This window comes from Chelonoidis abingdonii, chromosome 4 (assembly GCF_003597395.2).
Source record: "Chelonoidis abingdonii isolate Lonesome George chromosome 4, CheloAbing_2.0, whole genome shotgun sequence".
Taxonomy (NCBI): domain Eukaryota; kingdom Metazoa; phylum Chordata; order Testudines; family Testudinidae; genus Chelonoidis; species Chelonoidis abingdonii.
In genome coordinates this window covers 84554460-84574140 of record NC_133772.1, presented here as the reverse complement: position 1 = coordinate 84574140, position 19681 = coordinate 84554460, and the positions used below count along the sequence as shown (strand labels likewise).

Below are 19681 nucleotides of genomic sequence, written 5' to 3'. Positions count from 1 at the left end.
GCATGTCTGCAGACCAGGTCTAAAGGGTCTCTGAAAGGTTGTCGTTAGCATAGAACCGTGGTATTCGACCTGTGGTCCACAGACCCTTGGAGGTCTGCAGACTAGGTTTAAGATTTCCAAAGGGGTCTGCATCTCCATCTGAATTTTTTTTTTTTTTAAGAGGTTCTCAATTGAAAAAAGGTTGAAAACCACTGGTCTAGACTCTTATCTTTGTATCTATAAAGAATGTACAAGTTTCATCCATGGCCTGCAGCATAATAGGCTGTGCAGGTAGCTATGGAACAGTTTTCCATTGGAATATGCCAATTAAATTGAAATGTTTCACAGGAACATTTTGTAAAAATCTGTGGGAAGTCATCACACTTCCTTTCTAGAAGATAGAAAATTAAAGCTGAAATGAAATGTTTCAACTATATTTAGAAAAATAGAACAAATCAACACATTTCAACTTTATCAAAAACCATTTTCAGAATATTGTGTTTCATGAAAACTCCTGTGATTGCCTTTTCATCCAGAGCTTTGAGGGGCTTGGTGGGGGGCGGGGGGGGTAAGAACAACAAAAGTTTCAAGATCTTGGAATTCCCTGTGGGATGAAAATTCTAAATAGTTCTATTATAAACTGTGTCAAACTGAAGCTGTTTGGGATAAAAATTTTCCATGTTGAGTGTCTGCCTCTAGCTACTTTGGGGGGGGGGGAACGGGAGGGCGGGGCCGCACACGCAGGGGTGAAGTTTCAGCAAAAACCTTTCAGCCAATTCTGAGAATGAGATTGGGGGAAAAATAACTTTCGCCCATGTTATTACCTAATCATTTAATTGACAATCTCTAGCACCTTTATGCTTTGGACCAGGCTTGTGAAAAAGCTGTTGTGTGTAGGAATCTTGCCTCATTTGTTGCAGAATTGGCAGATGAATAGTGAATGAGGGAGAGGACTGCAGGAAGACAAAGGATGCTTCCCAAGGCGTGCGCACCACATTTCATTAAGGTGTGCACCCAGGGAATTTTTTTTTTAAAAAAGGCGAACATCATAAAGGTTGGGGTGCAGGAGGGAGTGCAGAGTGTGGGAGGGGGTGCGATGTGCAAGAAGGGACTCAGGGCAAGGGATTGGGGCAGAGCAGGGGTGTGGGGTGTATGAGAGGCTCAGGGCAGGGGGTTTGGGTGCAGCAGGGGGCTCAGGGCAGGGAGTTGGGGTGCATAAGGGTGCAGGGTGCAGCAGGGGGCTCAGGGAAGGGGGTTGTGGTGTGAGGTGCAGGCAGGGGGCTTAGGGTAGGGAGCTGGGTGCAGGAGGGGTGTGAGGTGCAGGCAGGGGGCTTAGGGTAGGGAGTTGGGTGCAGGAGGGGTGCGAGGTGCAGGCAGGAGGCTCAGGCCAGGGGGTTAGGGGGCAGGAGGGGTGCAGGGTGTGACGGGAGCTCAGGGCAGGGGGTTGGGATGCAGGAGGGGCACGGGGTGCAGGCAAGGGGATCAGGGCAGAGAGTTGGGGGGCAGGGGGCAGGAGGGATTTGGGCTCTGGCCCAGTGCCACTTACCTGTGGTGGCGCACTCCCTGCCTGCCTGCCCTGGCCCCACACCACTCACCATGTCCCTGTGCAGCCCCGGGGGGGCGGGGTGCACAGGGATCTCCGTGCTGCCCTTGCCACACTTCCAGGTACCTTCCCTGAAGCTCCCATTGTCCGCGGTTTCCCGTTCCTGGCCAATGGGAGCTGAGGGGGGCAGTGCCTGGAGCAATGCACAGAGTCCTCTGCTCCTCCCCACCGGGGCCCCAGGGACGTGGTGTCATGCCAGCCGCTTCTGAGAGTGGTGCGGGGCCTGTGGCACCACAGGGGGCAAATCCCGCAGGCTAGATCCAAAGCTCTGAGGGGCTGGATCCAGCCCACAGGCATTAGGGTGTGCCTGGGCACACCCAGCACATTCTGTGCAAACGCCTATGATGCTTTCATGGTTAAGGTAACTGAACGTTGTCCTGAAGAACTGGATTCTATCCCTGCCTCTACCACAGGAGTTCTTGTGTGATGCTCGCCAAGTCATAAATCAGGATTTTCAGGTGGCCATTAATTGTGTTACTTGTGTTCTGGGTGCCCAACCTGAGACACCCAATGTCTGATTTGCAGAAGTACTGAGCGCTCACAGCTGCAACTGAAGTCAAAGGGAGTTGCACTTAGTATTATGTAAATAGCACTGCATATGTTCAAAGTATTCTTAAAAATCAAGTTCTAGGCATCTCAAATTGGACACTCAAAATTAGTTTAAGCCTGTGACATTAGTGTCTCTGCATCACCTCCCCATCTGTAAAATCAAGATAATAGCAGTCCCTTCTCTCACAGTGGTGTTGTGAAGAATAACGTTTGAAGAACTGAAATACAAGAACCACAGAAACAACACACCCATAAGGAAATTAATTCTGAAATCAAGTGCAGCATTTCGATAGTAAATAATGCAGGAGACCACTCTCAGGATATGACCAGAGGGAAATTCAGAGTTTCCATCCCACAGGAAATTCCTATATTTGTTTGCTGAATGTTAAGGGAAAAACAAAGCTTTAAAATATTTGCTGTCCATCTTTTGATGTGTCAGGTTGTAGTCTCCCAGCTCTGTGGATGGCAAGGAGGACCCAATAAGTTCTTATTCATAGTGGCAAGTGGCTGCACAAGGATCTCATCTACAGTTTCTTCATGTCTAAAAAAAAAAAGAAATTACCATTGTGCTCAAATGTCCCCACACTATTGCAGGCTGTGTGTCCTAAGTCAAAGACTGGCTGAATGGTTAGCCAAATCTTGGTCATACTAGCAAACCCAAACTAACCTCTGTTCCAGTAACCAAAAAAATTGACAATGCTCCCAGTTGAATGCCTCTGATAGTAGATGACCCAAAAAAGTTACCAGTCTTTAGCTGGAAGACTAGTATCTGATCAGGCATCTCCATAGTCCATGGAACCATCTAAAGTGGAAGAAATAATTCCAGAAAGTTCTACATTATCAACGTTAAAGAGGGATTTTTAGGATAGGGAAAAGGTTTCAAGACAAAAAAAAAAAGTTTGGCTTAAAACCTAATTCATTTGCCCATCACATGGTTTTTTATAGGTTTTTCTTGTCACTTTAACTAGATTGCCAAAGATATTTATGCTCAAATAAGTGTTCTCCCTTACAGCCCATCTTCCTTCGATTAGAGCAGCACAGATACAGCTCTATTATTTCAACTTCACCGCAGGACTAATCATTTCTAGGACAAAAGATTGATTTCCATGAGTGAGAAATTGTGACTGCATTGCATGATCAAACTGAAGGAATAAAGAAACTGGGTTGTGAAGTAGAGAAAGTTGTCCCCCCACCCCCTTGCACAGAGCTGCAACAGTGGCAGAGAGAACAAAAGAGGGTTATGTAAAACTTTTACGAAGCATTATGTCGCCAATTCAGTACAAAGAGACTTCCAAGTCCTTTGCTGTACTTACACATCTTTGCGTACACCTACTGCAGAAATCAAACCCACTTGTGCAGGGGAAGGGGGTGCGGAGAAGAGAGAGATGATGGGTGACTGATCTGTGTTCTGTGTACCTGAACTCACAGCTCAATGGACACTTATTGGTCCCTTGATCAGCAATATTCCCTACTTCCTCTGTAGTTGTCAGCAACCATCCCATCCTCCATCTACTTATGGGCCAGATTCAGATAATATACTCAGCTGAGCATGGGTATTTCAATGGATTACTCATGGAGTAATGTACTATTTAACATAAGCATGCCAGAATCCATCCTTAGAGGAAATAGGGCTCCTGCCCCCATCTCAAAATAACCAGTTTGTGATTCACTTACCTTTGCATCTGCCTCGATGCACCACACTCAGACTTGAGTCCCTGCATTTGGCTCTCTGGTAGTCACACATTGACTCATACGTCCGGCCATCTGAAGCGCAGAGGGGTTTGGACTGGGACCTGGAGCAGTGGAGGTTACATTGTGGGTCTCTGTCACGGTCGCTTATTAAAAACTGAAGGAGGTGAAAAAAGTGGAGGAAGAGGGAGACAAAAATATTTGATTTTTTAAGTCAGTCCAGACACTTTTTGAAGACCGCAGAGATAAATGCAATTTAAATTGTTGACCTCCACCTAGATTTTCACCAGAAGAGCGATCTGATTTAAAAATGTTTTTTTTTTTAAAGGAACCACCATTCACCAATTTTCTTTGAACAGTAATACCACTCAGTGTGCAGCCTCTGAAAGAGTGGGTATAAAGGCACAAAGCCAACAATAAACCCAACATAGGAAATGCTGTACTGAATGGGCCTGTGATCAGTCTAGGCAGTATCCTGTTGCTAACAGTGGCCAACACCACATGCTCCACCCAAAGATGTAACAAACGCTGCAGGAGGCAAAGGTGGGCTAATCTATGTAGATATTGGTTTAATACCTAAAACAGAAATCATAGAATTATGGAAAGAGTAGGGCTGGAAGGGACCTCAAGAGGTCATCAAGTCCACTCCCCTGCACTGAGGCAAGACCGGGTATTCCTAGACCATCCCTGACGGTTGTTTAACCTGTCTTTAAAAACCTCCAATTGTGGGGATTCCACAACCTCCCTTGAAGCCTACTTTAGTGCTTAACTATCCTTATCATTAGCAAGTTTTTCCCAATTTCTAACCCAAGTCTCCCCTGAGGCAGATTAAACCAATTACTTCTTGTCCTACCTTTAGTGGACACTGAGAACAATTGATCACAGACCTCTTTAACAGATCTTAACATTTGAAGATCATTTTATATCCCTTCCAAAAACTTTTTAAAATATGCATATATTAGAACTCTGGTTCTTCCTGTACATCTATATGCATAGCCATACCTTCTGAAACCTTGTTAAGTGCTCAGCCCCAGTGTCATCCTATGGTGGAGGTAATTGTCACCTCCAGGTTCCACACACTAATTATATGTTCTGTGAAAAAGTATCTCCTTTTTATCAGTTCTGAAGTGGTCATTTTTAAGTTTCATTGATTATCCACTTGTTCTTGTGCTACAAGATAAAACAGAAGTTCCCCCTCTACCATGTGTTATTTTATGTTCTTCTATCATGTCCCCTCTTCTTTCTAAAGGTAAACAATCTCAATCTTTTCATGAGATTTTTTTTGAGGTCCCTAATGATTCTCATTGTCCTGCTTTGAAACCCCTAATTCTGCAATATCCTTTCAGATATGGCAACCAGTATTGCACATCAGTAAGGCTACGCCATTGATTTGCGGAATGGCATTATATTTTCCATATTTTTCCTCCATCACAAAACCAGGATTTGCTTTTTCAACCACAGCTGCACAATGAACAGAGGTCTTTATTAACCTGTCCACAATGATACCAAGGTCCTTTTCCTGAACTGATATGAACCAAGAAACCTTGATTGCCAGTCCCCTACTATAACCACTAGATTACAGTTTCAGCAGGTTCTGTTTTTCTAATAGCCCCTTTTACTTTTCCAGTTCTCTCTTGGCCCCTCTTACATACTCCCTTGTTTATTGGCAGATAATTGTCAATTCCTACATAAAAATCAGAGCAACTATTTGCAACAAAATTTCAGTGGAGCTCCTGTAACGAATCTTATAAGGACCAAGCATGGATGGCTCTCTAGCCCTCTCCCATAATATACTTAACTTCAACCTTCCTTCTCAAAACCCCTTTCCTCTGCTGCCAACTCTCAAGCCTGCGAATCAGTCCCTTTCTCAAGCACTAGCATCCCAGCCTGCTGCCAAAGCACTTATGAGCTCAGCAGTCCAGAGCTGGCTGGCAAATGGGTACTGACTGACACTCTCCTTGCATATACAAAGGCACAGCTCTTCAAGTGCACTGATAGCTGGATACCGTACAGGGAAATGTGAGTCATCATCATAATCACCTTGGAGTTACAATTGTCTACAAAGCTGTCTGACTGTTTTATGCTTTGAGGTTAAAGCTATTGGGGAGAGGAGGGGGACCATTGCCCAACATTCTAGTTTGGATTGGTTTTTACCATTCCAAAAAAAGAGATGCTTCTCTGAAGTTTCATTTTAAATTACATCTATCGTTCAATCAGTTCAATAAGCTGTAAAGGGATCGAGAAGGCTAATATCACAAACCTATCAAATTCATTCTGTACGCTGGCGAATCTTTGGGTACAAGTGCATGATTAGAAATCTCATTTAAACAGCTGACAAAAGTGGGCTCTGCACTGGATTTAATTTGGATAGTGCAAGCCAGTTTTATTCTAAATGCTCACTTGCCTGGGATTTGAGGAGTGGTAAGAGTACAGGAGTCCTTGAAGTTTGTTCATTCCTTTCCTGCATTACTCATCACAATTGGGAATTTCTGATCTTTTTATTATTTTTAAATGTTGGTCCTGGTCTTCATAACAACGTAATAGGATTGGACCCAATTTCTGTCTATTTGTCAGTGTATAATAGGTTAGTTAGCTTAAATTTCTCTAAATTACTGTTAGTCTATTTGTACCCACTGGAGTGCTAAACTTTTTTCCAATGACAATCCAGTCAGGCATGCTGAGGTCCAGAGACAAAGCTATAGATGGGAGAAATTGAGGCCCTCTACCAGTTTGTGATAGCAGAGGCAGTTAAGGCTGCAGTGGGTTTTCCAGCAGTCCAAATGTACACATTTTAAGAAGGAGTTTTAAGATTGCAGGGTACGTCTACAATTAGTACAACAAAGGTAATGAAAACATTCATTTGGAAACAGAAGCCATTCCCAGCAGGAGAAACAGAAGGTTTCTCACACAATCCATTCTGATGGCTTGGGCTGTTGGCATAAAGCTACATTATTGCAAATTCTTCATGTTACAGACTGAGCCCTAGATACCAAAAGATCCAGGAGGCACCCTAAAACGGAGTCAGTGTCTACCACTACACAGTATTGCTTCCAAGTTACAGAAACTCAGCTTACAACCTGAAAGTCTACTGAAACAAAACTGTCAGTGAACTCTAATGAGCCAATTTACAAAATCAAAAGCCTTTTCAACATTGGTTGTTTGGATTACAGTAGCACCTGCATGGCATACAAGGTAGTTTCCTTATACCTAAAATGCCAGTCCTGCCAAAAAGAGTTTGCAATCTAAGTAGTTACACAAGCTGGTGCTTGTTTTATTGAAAAAATAGATTATGTTGAAAAAAGTCTGCATTAAATTCCGCAAGGATATACAATTCTGTATAAAGCCTGTCTAAATCAGGGCTGGGAAGTCGTCTAATTTAATAATCCAATAGCATGGCCAAAAGGGCTAGATGGCTTGCAGATGTTGCTAAAGGGCTTTGGAAACTTTTACTTGTAGAATACAAGTTCCAATCTAGCCCAGATCATGGATAGAGAACTAGAAGCGATTTCCTTCAGACAGATCTGTTAGCTTACAAGAAAACAGATGGTTCTCAAATCTCAGTCTAGTTGGTGGCTCTCAGTCCAGTTTTGAGTTGTGGGGTGAACACCTCTCAGCAGCCTCTGTCACAGACAATAGCGATGGAAAGACCATTTGTTGGTATTTAGTGAACCCATCACTTTAGTCTGTATACGCTAGATCTATAAGGCCACCTCACCATACATGCAGTGCAGGACTGGTCCTTATGGTATATGTGCTAATGCTGTGCCCCATTTCAAATTTAAACATCATTATTGTCTTCCTTGTTGGTGGTCTCTACAGAAAAGCCAAGGAGGGAATATGACATGGATGCAGAGCTACATTTCTGGCCATTTAAGTTTGTGTGAGGCACAGTACAAAAGCACATAAGAGGCATCCCTCCTCCCTCAAATGTTTACAATTTGTAAATCAGAATCTCACAATACCTGAGGGTAACCTTGTGAAAGCATTTATGTACCAGAACCTTAACCTCTCCTGTCTGCAAATGCATTTACACAGGTGCTCACTCAATCACTTCCCAAACTAGTTTCAACTTCTTCAGACTTGAAAGAGAGAGAGAGAGAGAGAGAGAGATAAAAGGTCAGAACAGAGCTACATTTGCCAGCAAAGCTATCTGCTTTTTTTCCCCACACCTCAACACCACTGCTGACAAACAACAAACACCGATTAAAGGGCTTTTAATGACTGAAGGAAAGCAGACTCCCTGCAGCTGCACAGCAGCTGGAACCACTTGTGTTATTTAGCAGAGAAAGGTCTGACCCCACAAGTGAAAATGAGTTTAGTGGTCACTTGTTCTAGTGCCACCGTAAGCACATCAAACAATTTAGCCTGGCTCTTCCTGAAATGGTAGGCTCTACTGAAGCAGCAGCCCTGAAACAGGAATAGCAAGTTTGGATTGAGGAACACTAACTTTGTGGAAGTAACTGATTGTGGCAGTAGTTACAAGGAATGGAAGAGGCAAGATGTGGCAGTTTTGGATTAAGGTATATTGGCAGAACTACATTTCAGGAAAGAGGTGCAGAAGATCCAGAATGTGACAAGTTGGCAGAACTTTGTGGGGACACAGACTGAAAAAGATAGAAACGTGAGATGTGATGAGGTCAGAAGTAAGGTGCCTTGGTAGAATTGAGCAAATGTTGCCCCTACTAACAGCAGGGATTGCTGCATAATAAGACAGGGGAACTTGGGGAAAGAAGCCTGTACACAGCATGGCTCAAGCCAGCATTACATGCCCGACTGTCATGGGCATTAAGCTTCAAAGTTGGGGCAGGGAGGGGGGCAGGTGTAGTTATTTATTATTTTATTTAAAAGAAAGGTGCACATTCCTCAGTCACTGCTCAAAGAGGGGAGGTTTTTGAGCTTTTTTTTTTTTTTAAATCCAAAAAGAGGGATTTGCCTTATCCATACACATGGGCTTCTCTTAGCGACTGTGAAAACCTTGTGTTCTGGGCTTTAAAAAAGCCCCTAGTTTTGTGCTACCACTAAAACATGGACAGTCATGAATACATATTACTTTAATGTACTTTAAATGTTATATCCAGGATATACCAAACACACTGATATATAAGCAAGGGAAGACTACATAGAATGGAGAGTTTCTGAAGAGATCTATTAGAATGATGCAATCAGCATTGCCAACTCCAAGTGGTCAAATATCATGCTTTTTTTTTAAAAATCTCATTTTAGCTGGTAACTTAGGTTCTTTTTATTTACCTTCTGGTTTTTAATAGAGCTGAACAAAACTTTTTCAGTGAATAAGTTGTTTGCCTTATATGGAGAAAGGATTTGCAAAAAATTATTATTTTTTTTTATTTTATTTTACATGCACAATTTTTGGATGTGGTTCAACCCAAACTGAATTTTCCCCCTTCTCCCAAGCCCAATTTTTCAAGGACTGCCAGCAAACCAAACAAAGTAAGTTATTCATGTAGTTTCAGTTTTTAAGTCTGTAGGGTTCATGTTTTCAAGCTTTCATCTATAACCATGAGGGCTAGAAACTTTTTTTAAATGAAAAATTGTCATGTAATCTCAATGAGGAGTCCTTGTGGCACCTTAGAGACTAAAATTTATTTGGGCATAAGCTTTTGTGGGCTAGAACCCACTTCATCAGATGCATGGAGTAGAAAATACAGGAGCAGGTATAAATACATGAAAGGATGAGAGTTGCCTTACCAAGTATGAGGTCACTCTAACCAGACAATTCAATGAACAGCAGGATAACCAAGGGAGGAAAAATAACTTTTGAAGTGGTAATGAGAGTTGCCCATTTCAGACAGTTGACAAGAAGGTGTGAGTACTCATTAGACTGACCTTACACTTGGTAAGGCAACTCCACCCTTTCATGTATTTATACCTGCTCCTGTATTTTCCACTCCATGAATCTGATGAAGTGGGTTTTAGCCCACAAAAGCTTATGCCCAAATAAATTTGTTAGTCTCCAAGATGGCACAGGGACATGGCCAACGCTTCCATTTAGGCGACCTAGGTGGTCGCCCAGGGCACCAGGATTTGGGGGGCGGCAATTCGGCAGCGGGGGGTCCTTCCACTCTCCGGGTCTTTGGTGGCAATTCTGCAGAGGGTCCTTCACTCACTCTGGGACCCGCCACCGAAGTGCTCCGAAGACCGGGAGCACAGAAGGACCCCCCCCCAGGGCACCAAAAACCCTGGCGCTGCTCTGGGACGCCCCCACCTCAGATCCCCACATCTGGCTGCTCGGGGAGCGCGTGGTGCTGAGCTGGCAGCTGAAGCCGGAGCACTGGGAGCACTGTGCGGGCAGCCCCGAGGCGCAGCCCCTGCTGCGGGGCTTCCTAGAGGGCACCGCGGGGCAGCCGCCACTGCTGCTGGTGACACTGAGCCTGGCGGGGCAGCTGGCGCTCAGCACCAAGCTCCCCACCAGTCCCAGCCACAGCAAGGTGCTGTTCTTCCTGCACAGGGGGCCTGGGCCGCTGAGCGCCCCGCCCGGCCCTGGGGAGCTGCTCTACGGGGACCTGCCTGCCTCTCCCTGGAGCACTTTGCTGCCCTGGTGGAGGAGGTAAGGGGGCCACATGCGGGGAGCCCCAGCATGGGGGCGGCTCGATGGGAGCCCAGGAGCAGCCCCTTCCCCTCTGCGGTTCTGGGTCCTGGCAACAACCTACCCCCGCAGCTGCCCCCCTTCTGGCCTGGCTCCCAGTCTCTAGCAGCCCAGGGAGCCAGCGAGGTGCCCAGCCTGGCTGTGCTAATGCCCCAGATCCCTGCGTGGGCCTGGCACCAGTAGGGAACCTCTCTGGTTCCCACCTTAGTTCAGAGATCTGTGACCCATCCCCACCCTTGAGGCTCTCTCCCCTCAGCCTGGCTGAGCTGGAGGTGGAGGCTGAGGAGCTGTAGCCTGGCCAAGCAGTGGGGTTTTTTAGCTCAGGGAGCAGCAGCTCATGCATGGGGAAGCAGAAATTTCAGGGTCAGTCCCTGTCGCGGTGAGTCACCCAGGGGTGTCCCCAGGGACACAGATTACAGTGGTAAAAAACAAGTTGCTAAGGGGTTGTGTGCAATGTTAAGGTAACATCAAGGAGAACAAGTTGCTAAGGGACAACAATGCACACACAACACAGCGTAACACCATGTATCTCGGTACATCAGTCCCACACATCCCTGTTCCCAGATATCATCCATTCCCAGAGAAAAGCTGCTCTACTTATCCACACTCACAGGCCACCCAGATACCCTTAACTCTGCCATCTGTAAGCCCCAGGCTAGCCCAGCAGGGAAGTGTTTGCAAAATTAAAACACACCTGTAGACAGGGCCTGTTTAATACCAGTCTTCCTATGGGATTAATCTGTGTTTCTCATGGTTAGCTTGAATCTGGATCATCGGATATGTTTTTGAGGAGGAGGGATAGCTCAGTGGTTTGAGCAGTGGCCTGCTAAACCCAGGGTTGTGAGTTCAATCCTTGAAGGGGCCACTTAGGGATCTGGGGCAAAATCAGTACTTAGTCCTGCCAGTGAAGGCAGGGGGCTGGACCTGATGAGCTTTCAAGGTCTCTTCCAGTTCTAGGAAATAAAATGCCATGAAGGGAGATATCCTATTTCCATTTAGGACTTGTCAAGAACCACAACTATATGTCCTTTTTGTCTGTAATCTTAATATTGTGAACTAGAATGTTACCAGTATTTTTCCCAATAGAGGTGTCACCTACAGAATTTTTTTAAACAAACATTTATTTTGAATGTGTTCAGTATGAATTTAAGATGGGAAATCTGCACAATGATAAGAGTATATGTGGAAGTAGGTGTAAATGTGGCAGTATTTTGGAGTTGATATTGTTATATTAAGACATTGAACCTTCATCTCACAGTTGTAGGCCACCAACCAAGTTATTTTGATTTTGTGCGGTAGCATATTTGTTTATGTGGAGCAATATTACATCTCAATCTTTTTGATGGGTTCTGCAATTTGGTAAGTCATAATTGCACAGATTGCAGTGTTTGTGTGCTGTGACTTTGTTTGTAAATGGTGACAGGTAGCATATGAGAGGACTTGTAAGTCCTGCTGTTATTGTAGAATTTTTTGGGGTGTAATGAATAGTTTTAAGATTATTCACTGGGCTCCTGTTTGGTCATGTATCCTGAGCGGGTGATGTGCTGATCTCTGCTGTGGATATTTCTTTATGGGTAGCTTTTTGTTCAGGAAGTAAGCATTTGTTTCATGGCATTCCACGGAGGGTAAAGTTAAGGGTCTGACTGTGGTGACAATAGCTGAGTAGGACTGGTGGCTGGGGGATATTGAGCAGTGTGTGAGTGACAGAGAGAAGAGGACGGGATGTAGATGAATGGTTTTGTGCTGTGTTTTTTCCTGCGTTGTGCATTTGGGTTTTGTGTTCGCTGTGTCTTAGCCACCTGAACTGTTTTTACAACGTGTCTTTTGTGTTTGAATTTCCTTGGTTTCTTTGAAAACAGAGAGCGGGCTCAAGAGAACTCAAACCAATGGAGGCTCCTTCTCCTCCCCTGTGCAGTTACTTTTGCACCTGCTGTGTGTGCCAGAAGTAGGGTTGAGCTGGGCTGGCACCAAGGGGCTGCATGGCTCCCCTGGTGAATTGCACCAGTGTGGGCTCAGTGCAACCCCATAGATTCTTCTGGCACAGGGGCGTTGTTCAGGGCTCAGATCGATGGGCAGGAAGGACAGGCCTGCCACCCTAGGACCCCTGGTACAGTGATGCCTGATAGGGCACTATGGGTGGGAGGGGTAGGGAGGGCATAGCTAGGGCTGTCCGCAGGCTGCTCTGACCTGCTACTTGTGGGCCTCTCTGTCCCTGCTGCCCCAGCGTCAATCAGGGAGGTTGCCTGCAAAGCCTCCCCTCTCAGTCCCTGCACTGACTCAGGAACCCAACCTGCTATAGAAAATCCACACTCAGGTTGATCATTCATGGCGCTTCTCTGATGTGAACAAACTGCACTATTGGGCTGAATCAGCCACTCGCACTGGGGACAGGAGCAGGCCCTTCCACCCAGGGTGAGGCAGGCGGTGCAGACGAGCCCACAGTTCTGTGGTGATGCCTCCTGTAGGAACACCTCTGCTTGTGTCACGTGCTGCTCTTTGGCAGAGGGACTGAGCTAGGCCTGAGGGCAATGCAGGCAGGGCCAGTGCAACCTTTAGGCGAGGCGCTAGGATTTGGGGGGCGCCATTTTCTTCAGCAGCGACCGCGGCGTCCGGATCTTTGTCCGCCCCGGTCACCGCCAGCATTTAGGCAGAGGGAGCTGGGGCAGGGGAGCATGGGGAGGGCCGCCTGCAGCAAGTAAGGGGAGGGGCGTGGCATGCAGGGGAACTCCCCACCCCAGCTCCCCCTGCCACACTGTAGCTGCTTCATTTCTCCCACCTCCCAGGCTAGCGGCACCAATCAGCTTAGGTGCTGAAAGCCTGGGAGACGGGAGAAGTGAAGCAGCTACGGCGTGCTCGGGGTGCTCATGTGCGGAGCAGGGGTGAGCTCGGGCGGGGGGGTGCCTCAGGGCGGAGAGTGAGGAGCTGCCGCGGAGGGGAGGCGCCTCAGGGCCGGGGGGCAAAAGGTGAAAGTTTTGCCTAGGGCACAAAACATCTTTGCACCAGCCCAGCACAAGGACTCCTCGTTTTTGCTGATATAGAGTAACTCGGCTACCACGCTGAATCGTGTAATCTCATCACTTCAGGAAGTAGGACTTTAAGACACACCCCAAATATCATGAGACTCGCAATCAAGTCACATAAGCTGGCCACAATAGGTCTGCTTCTGCAAGGAAGTTAGTGGGAGCCCTACTGCTTGGCCATATAATATTGCAGTGTCCCATTTTTAAGAAAGATAGGGCACTCACCTAGTATGTGGGAGAAAAGCCCCTACTCCAGTGACTACTCATCTTATACAAAGTAGAAGATGAGAGTTAAGAGTCTCACACCAGAATATCCCATAACCTAGTGGCTAGGGCACTCTCCTGTAATGTGGGAAACAAGTTCAAATCCCTTTACTTCAGGCAGAGATGAGACTTTGGATACATCTACACTAGAAACACTAACAGTGAGAGAAGGGGCTCTTCCGTGCCTGTAGAAAATTCGCATCCCCAAGAGTCAGTAGCTAGGTTGATGGAAGAAGTCTTCTATCCATCTAGCGCTGTCAATGTTTGGATTTAGATCAGTTTAACTGCATTTTCCAGGGGTGAGAGTCACAAGCTAGGTTGGCCTAACTTTCTAGTGTAGATCAGCCCTTAAACCCAGGTCTCCACCCCACTCCTTGAACATTTTGTGAGTCTAGTACTCCAGTTTTGTCAAAAAATGTAATTTCTCATTTTGATTTTGGACAAATCTGATCAAGACAGGTTTTTTGACTCTACATAAAAAACTTGATTTTTTTAAAATTCACTAAAAGTTTCAGTTCTGGTTCAACCTCTGATTTCTTTTTCCTGGCATTGCCACAAGCCAAAAAGCTACTGACCTGAGCAGTATTTGAACTGGTGACCTAGAAGTGAGTCATAACCTAATACAAGTACCAGAGTCAAAGATGTTATGGGGACTAGGTCTTTCTGAAGGGTATGTATTTACCAGAATCATGCTCAGTACTATCTTCACAAAGAGAGACAGAATTCAAGAGAAATTCTTAGAATCTGATCTTACTTCCACAAGCTCTGCTATTGGTTTAGAGGAGATGAGGACCAGACCTTTACACAGATTAGGAATTATTGTAATATTTAAATTCCAGTGCTGATTTTTTATTAAATTATCCAGTACCTTGACATCTTCCGTCTTCTTCCATATGGATTGTGATGAAGGAATTGTGTAAATAGACTATTAGATGTCCAATTTAAACTAAACTAGAAACTGAAGTTTCATAGAATAGAATACAATTTTTAACACACTTCAATATCTGGCAGTTACAACACCTGTCTATTTTTATAAGTCATTTCAGTTTTGTACAGCTAATCAAATGGTTTGACTAAACATCCCTTAAAATCATAAGACTAGAATAGGAGGTATACTATTGAACTGCAACTATGAACATAAATATTAAATGTTGAAATAGATAGCTCTGCTTAGCTTGTATTGTATGTCCGTTAATATAAAAAACACACTTCCAGGTCCTATGCCCTAGGAATCAGCAACTTCACGGCTGAAACTGGCATCACAACTAGTGTTGAATAGCTACGGTGGTGAGAGAGTAGCTGGGGAGAAGATATTTGAATATTAACTCATGCAGAAGGGAAAACATGCATTAAAAATGCTCCTGAAAGGAAGATTTTGGCTGCACTAACTTTAGCCGAGGTCATGTGGGTAGTCTGGGAAGAAGTCATGCAACCCCCACAACTCCCGGATTTAATTTCACTCATCTATTTAAATTAAAAGTATTTTAGTGTTACTTGAATGAAGTGCAACAGATATTCAGGCCTCAGAAGTTTGCACTGACATCTGAATACAAGAAATGCAAGTCTAACCCACAAATAAAGAAAGGTTAAACACACTAAGGGGTGTTTACAATGTGGGGTTTTTTCCCCTAGTATTAATTTTCCTATTTTAAATACTAGAGGAAAATAGGAAATCCAGATGCTCACCTACTGTCACGGCATGAAATTCTGGTCCCACTGAAGTCCATAGAAAAACTCCTATTGACTTCAATAAGACCAGAACAGCATCCTGAAAGTTTTCCTGTTTTTAATAAAATAATTCAGTCTGTTTGGTTTAGAGGGAGTCTTCTGCTTGTTCAGCATAATTCAAGAATGAAGCCATACACATGAAATGTCATATGATCTGTATTATGCAAGTTAGTCTTCCCAATGTCGTCGTATCCCATATTATAATAAGTTATATTGGTACCTGGGTTGTCCCCCCAGCCAGCAAAGCAATCACAGCCTTGTTGCCATTAGATGGTTAAGAGTCAGCTATTGTACTATAATGGGATGTATCTTCTCCTTACACAGCAGGATTTCAGGGATTTAAAGCCAATAGGATGGGATAAGCAGTAGAAAGTACCTCCAGCTGGAAGAGATCTTGGACAACAGTGTCACAAATGTGTACACAGATTCTCATGTTTATGAGAATGCATAGAATATAAGGAACAACCTCTGATTTAAATAATCTGTAAGGCATCCTAATGCTAGTGCTAAAGGTTATAGTTTTCTTGAACTCTGATATATCAATTAAAGGGCACCTCTGACCATTAAAAAGTTCTATCTATGTTCCATATGCAACAAATTTAGCCCTAAACAAAGCCAAAGTAGCACAGTGTCTTGGAGCTATTTTTCTAGAGCCAGCTCACAGTTGGTGGTCCTAGTCAAACACACGATATGTTTACAAATAGGGAGACGCTTAAGTACTGTTGACAAAATGGGCAAGATGAACATATTGAAGTGCCTTTAATGCCAAAGAATAACTTTAATTTTAATTTCCTGAAGTGTTAGAAGATGCAAGTGAACATAACTGAATCTAACTATTTAATCCAGGTGTCTTTCCTCCTTTCTTCTCTCTCCCTTCCTTCCCCCAGAAATATATTCTGTAGGCCCCATGAAAATTGTTATGGTTGTCGTCACTGCTGGAGAAAGAAAAGCCATAAAACCCCACCGGCATTTATTCTCTACCATCCTTTCCCATAAGCAGTGTCATTTTGCCAACATTCTACTAATGCTTTTAATTGTGCTGTCTCATCAGTCTATTGAGAACTGCAAGACCTTTTTTGCCTTCATCGTGTTAGTGAGTTAGGAGTATAGAAATAGTTTAATTTCAAAATTAAATAGAGGTTGTCATCTTGGAAATGTGCATGCGATACATGCACCACATGGCACAATTTGGAAAAATCATTACCCAAATTTGGGTAAGGCATTCCTCTGAGTCCACTCATCCTATATCCAAGAGGGATAGGTTTTCACCGTTATTCTGGTCTGTAATTTTTAAATAATTATGTTCCATTATTTAAGTGATATGCTAGAAATAAGAGAGTTATTCTCTTAATGTCTGTAGGTTCCTACGTTTTGTTTAACTCTTTTGTTTCCAAGAGCTGTAGAAATTGTGCGCCTAGGGAAGGCACAAATGTGCCAATTGTGGCATGCCTGTAACTCCAGAGGCAAGCTCTGCTACAATATAGATTAGGTGTTCCACAGAAGAAGCACTTATCCCTAGTGGGGCTACTTTGCAGTACTCTGAGCAGGTCAGAGCTATGAAGGCTTAGATGCCCTAAAGAGATATTAAAATTATTGCATTTGTCATAATATGGCACTGAAAGCTTTACATGGCAAATAAAATGTTGGTTGCATTAACTCTATGGCCTTGTCCCGATTAGAAGATTTAGACATACAACATTGTACATTCTAGCATGCCTTGTGTCAACACAAAAGAGTTGCATCTGGATCATGCCACAAGTCATGCTAGGCACTCTGGGGCACCCCAAGAATTAACCATCACTGACAGACTGAATCACATCAATTCAATCACATCACTCCCCATGAAGTTCAATGTTGTGATACAGAAAACAAGAAATCCACGAAAAGGTGTTCTTAAAGAGAACTCTCCATTCTGCAAAAAGGAGAGCCATACCAAAGGAGGAGATCAAGAGAACTATTAAGTAAAGTTGGTTGCCATGGAAGACTTTCCTAATGAAGACTGGGTGTTTTGAGAGTTAGACCTGTCCTTCTACAATCCCCTATGCATCAGCAAAGTACTCCAGAAGGCCAAGCAGAATCATCCTGGAAGCACTGTAATTTGGGGCAGTGTTGAACTCTAGGACGCATGCCTACAAAGCACTACCAGTAACATAATGGAGTACAGCGCTAGGGTGAATGCAAGGTGTAACAGCAAGCCCACTAAGCGTGTGTGTGTGTGTGTGTGTGAGTGAATACTTTGTTTGGATGCATTAACTCATGCCAGCGACAGCTGAGACAACTAAATAGAGGTAGGTACAACTGAGCTATCTAGGGTCTCCTCAAGAGTTCTTACTGCACAGTTCCAGCAGTAGCTATAATTCCACAACAAGGCCCCAGAGGAGCAAATAGAGGGAAAACCGTTGCCATGTCACTCCACATACTAAGGAATATTTTTCCTTGAGCTTCTAGACTCAGACATTGCAGGCCACAGAACCTCATCCACACCTGAGATAGGCCCTTACCTCTGGCTCAGTTACTGAAGTTCTCAACTCATGGTTTAAAGACTTCAGGTTACAGAGAATCCATCATTTATACTAATTTTAACCTGCAAGTGACCTGTGTCCCATGCTGCCAAGGAAGGCGAAAAAAATCTCAGTTTCTGCCAATCTGGCCTGGTGGGAAATTCCTTCCCAACCCCAGATTGGAAGATCCCACCCATTCCAAACTCCACAGCCCTCCAAGTTCCATTCTCCTTAAGAAGGCTATTCTCTGTAAATGCCATCAGGTTCATGAGCAACTGGGAAAGAAGTATTCCAACGGAAACTTGAACACAGCCTTCATAAGTCACTACTGCCAACATAAGAAATAAGGCTACAACAAGATTTAAATCCAGGAAGGTTGATGCTGTCCATCTGCACTCAGTTGATAGGTCTCCGAAGGCTGACTGTCTCCTCCGAGAGACCAATGCACAACAAAAAGTCCAGTCTGCTCTTTGTGAGCATTAAAAAGTCTGTTGCACTTTCCATCAAAGTGTATATTTACCTCTCTGTCATTCTTAACCCAAGTTTCTTCTTGGGTTCCCCCCAACCATCCTCCCATCCCAGAGTTCGCTGCCTTTCAATGGTTCTTTATGGATATAAATGTTTGAAGTTAGAGATTTTTACAGGGTGAGAGCAATTTTACACCACCCACACATACCTCTCGATCTGTTCTCCCTCCCTCAAGCCTTAAAATTCCATTTGTTCTTCCAAGTTTTTTTGGTTGTGTTTCTTGTGTTTTTTTTAAAGAGGAACTTAATGTTCTTTATAGGGAATACAAGAATCTCCATATCAAATTAGACCAGCAACCCATCCAGTCTAGTATCCTGGCTCTCACTAAGCATCTAGATCTAGCCACTAACAAAAATGCAAGAAATTCTATAGTGAGTAGCTCTGAAGCAACCAGTCTACAGGAAAAGTTTCTTCATAACCTCTTAGACCTTGTCATATCTTGACACATTTTTGAACCTTTATTATTGTAACTCTGGATGTTAGTGGTATAAACATTTTTTTTAAGTCTGCTAAGCAGCTCTTGACTTCAATGTACTGTGGCAGTGAGATGCACAACCGAATCATGTATTGTGCAGACAGCTATTTCCTTTTATGCATTTTAAAATTTGACCTGCATGACAGGTAGATCTTTCAAGACTACAGTCTTTGTTTTAAGACGTGTAACAAGAGTGTAAGTTGTTAGAATGACATCCTAAAATGTTAAGATAAGGTGCACAGTTTAAAAAAAAAAAAAAAGTCTTACAGTTAACTATATGGGTAAAATAAATACACTTATTCTTCTTTTATATACACAGGACATGCCCATGAACAGAGGTACACACTGACAGATCTTTAAAGAGCTCCTTCCAATATATCAGATGGATCCAGGTTCTAGATGTTACGTTGATTGCTTCAAGTCCAAAATCCACTTATCTCCTTTAGCAAAGTTGGTAACATTGACCCAGAGATACTTGTATTATTTTAACTAAATGTATAAGGCATAGTTTAAATAAGGAACAAAAACAATCCTGTTAGCCAAAGAAAGAAAGGCAGCCTGGAACTTAGAGCAAAAGGAAGAAAAATCAGGACATGTGAAAGAACAAACTCCTATTTCCACTCAGAGAAGGATTGTTTTTCAAACCTCAAGGGACAGCTTACTTTAATACTCGTATTTTATTTGGCTTTTGTGTTAGGTTTATTTTATCTTTTTTCCCTCATACCTATTTAAGCCAAA

General features: G+C 43.8%; 1 protein-coding gene across 5 annotated transcripts in view; it reads right to left on the bottom strand.

Moving 5' to 3' along the window:
* The window catches only part of SMOC1 (SPARC related modular calcium binding 1), a 173934-nt gene that overhangs the window by 104153 nt on the left and 50100 nt on the right, over positions 1-19681 (bottom strand). For all 5 annotated transcript variants that reach the window (XM_032774816.2, XM_075064604.1, XM_032774817.2 and 2 more), the window contains exon 2: positions 3806-3977. In XM_032774816.2, the coding sequence (XP_032630707.1) occupies positions 3806-3977 (172 nt within the window). The remainder of the gene's footprint in view (positions 1-3805; positions 3978-19681) is intronic.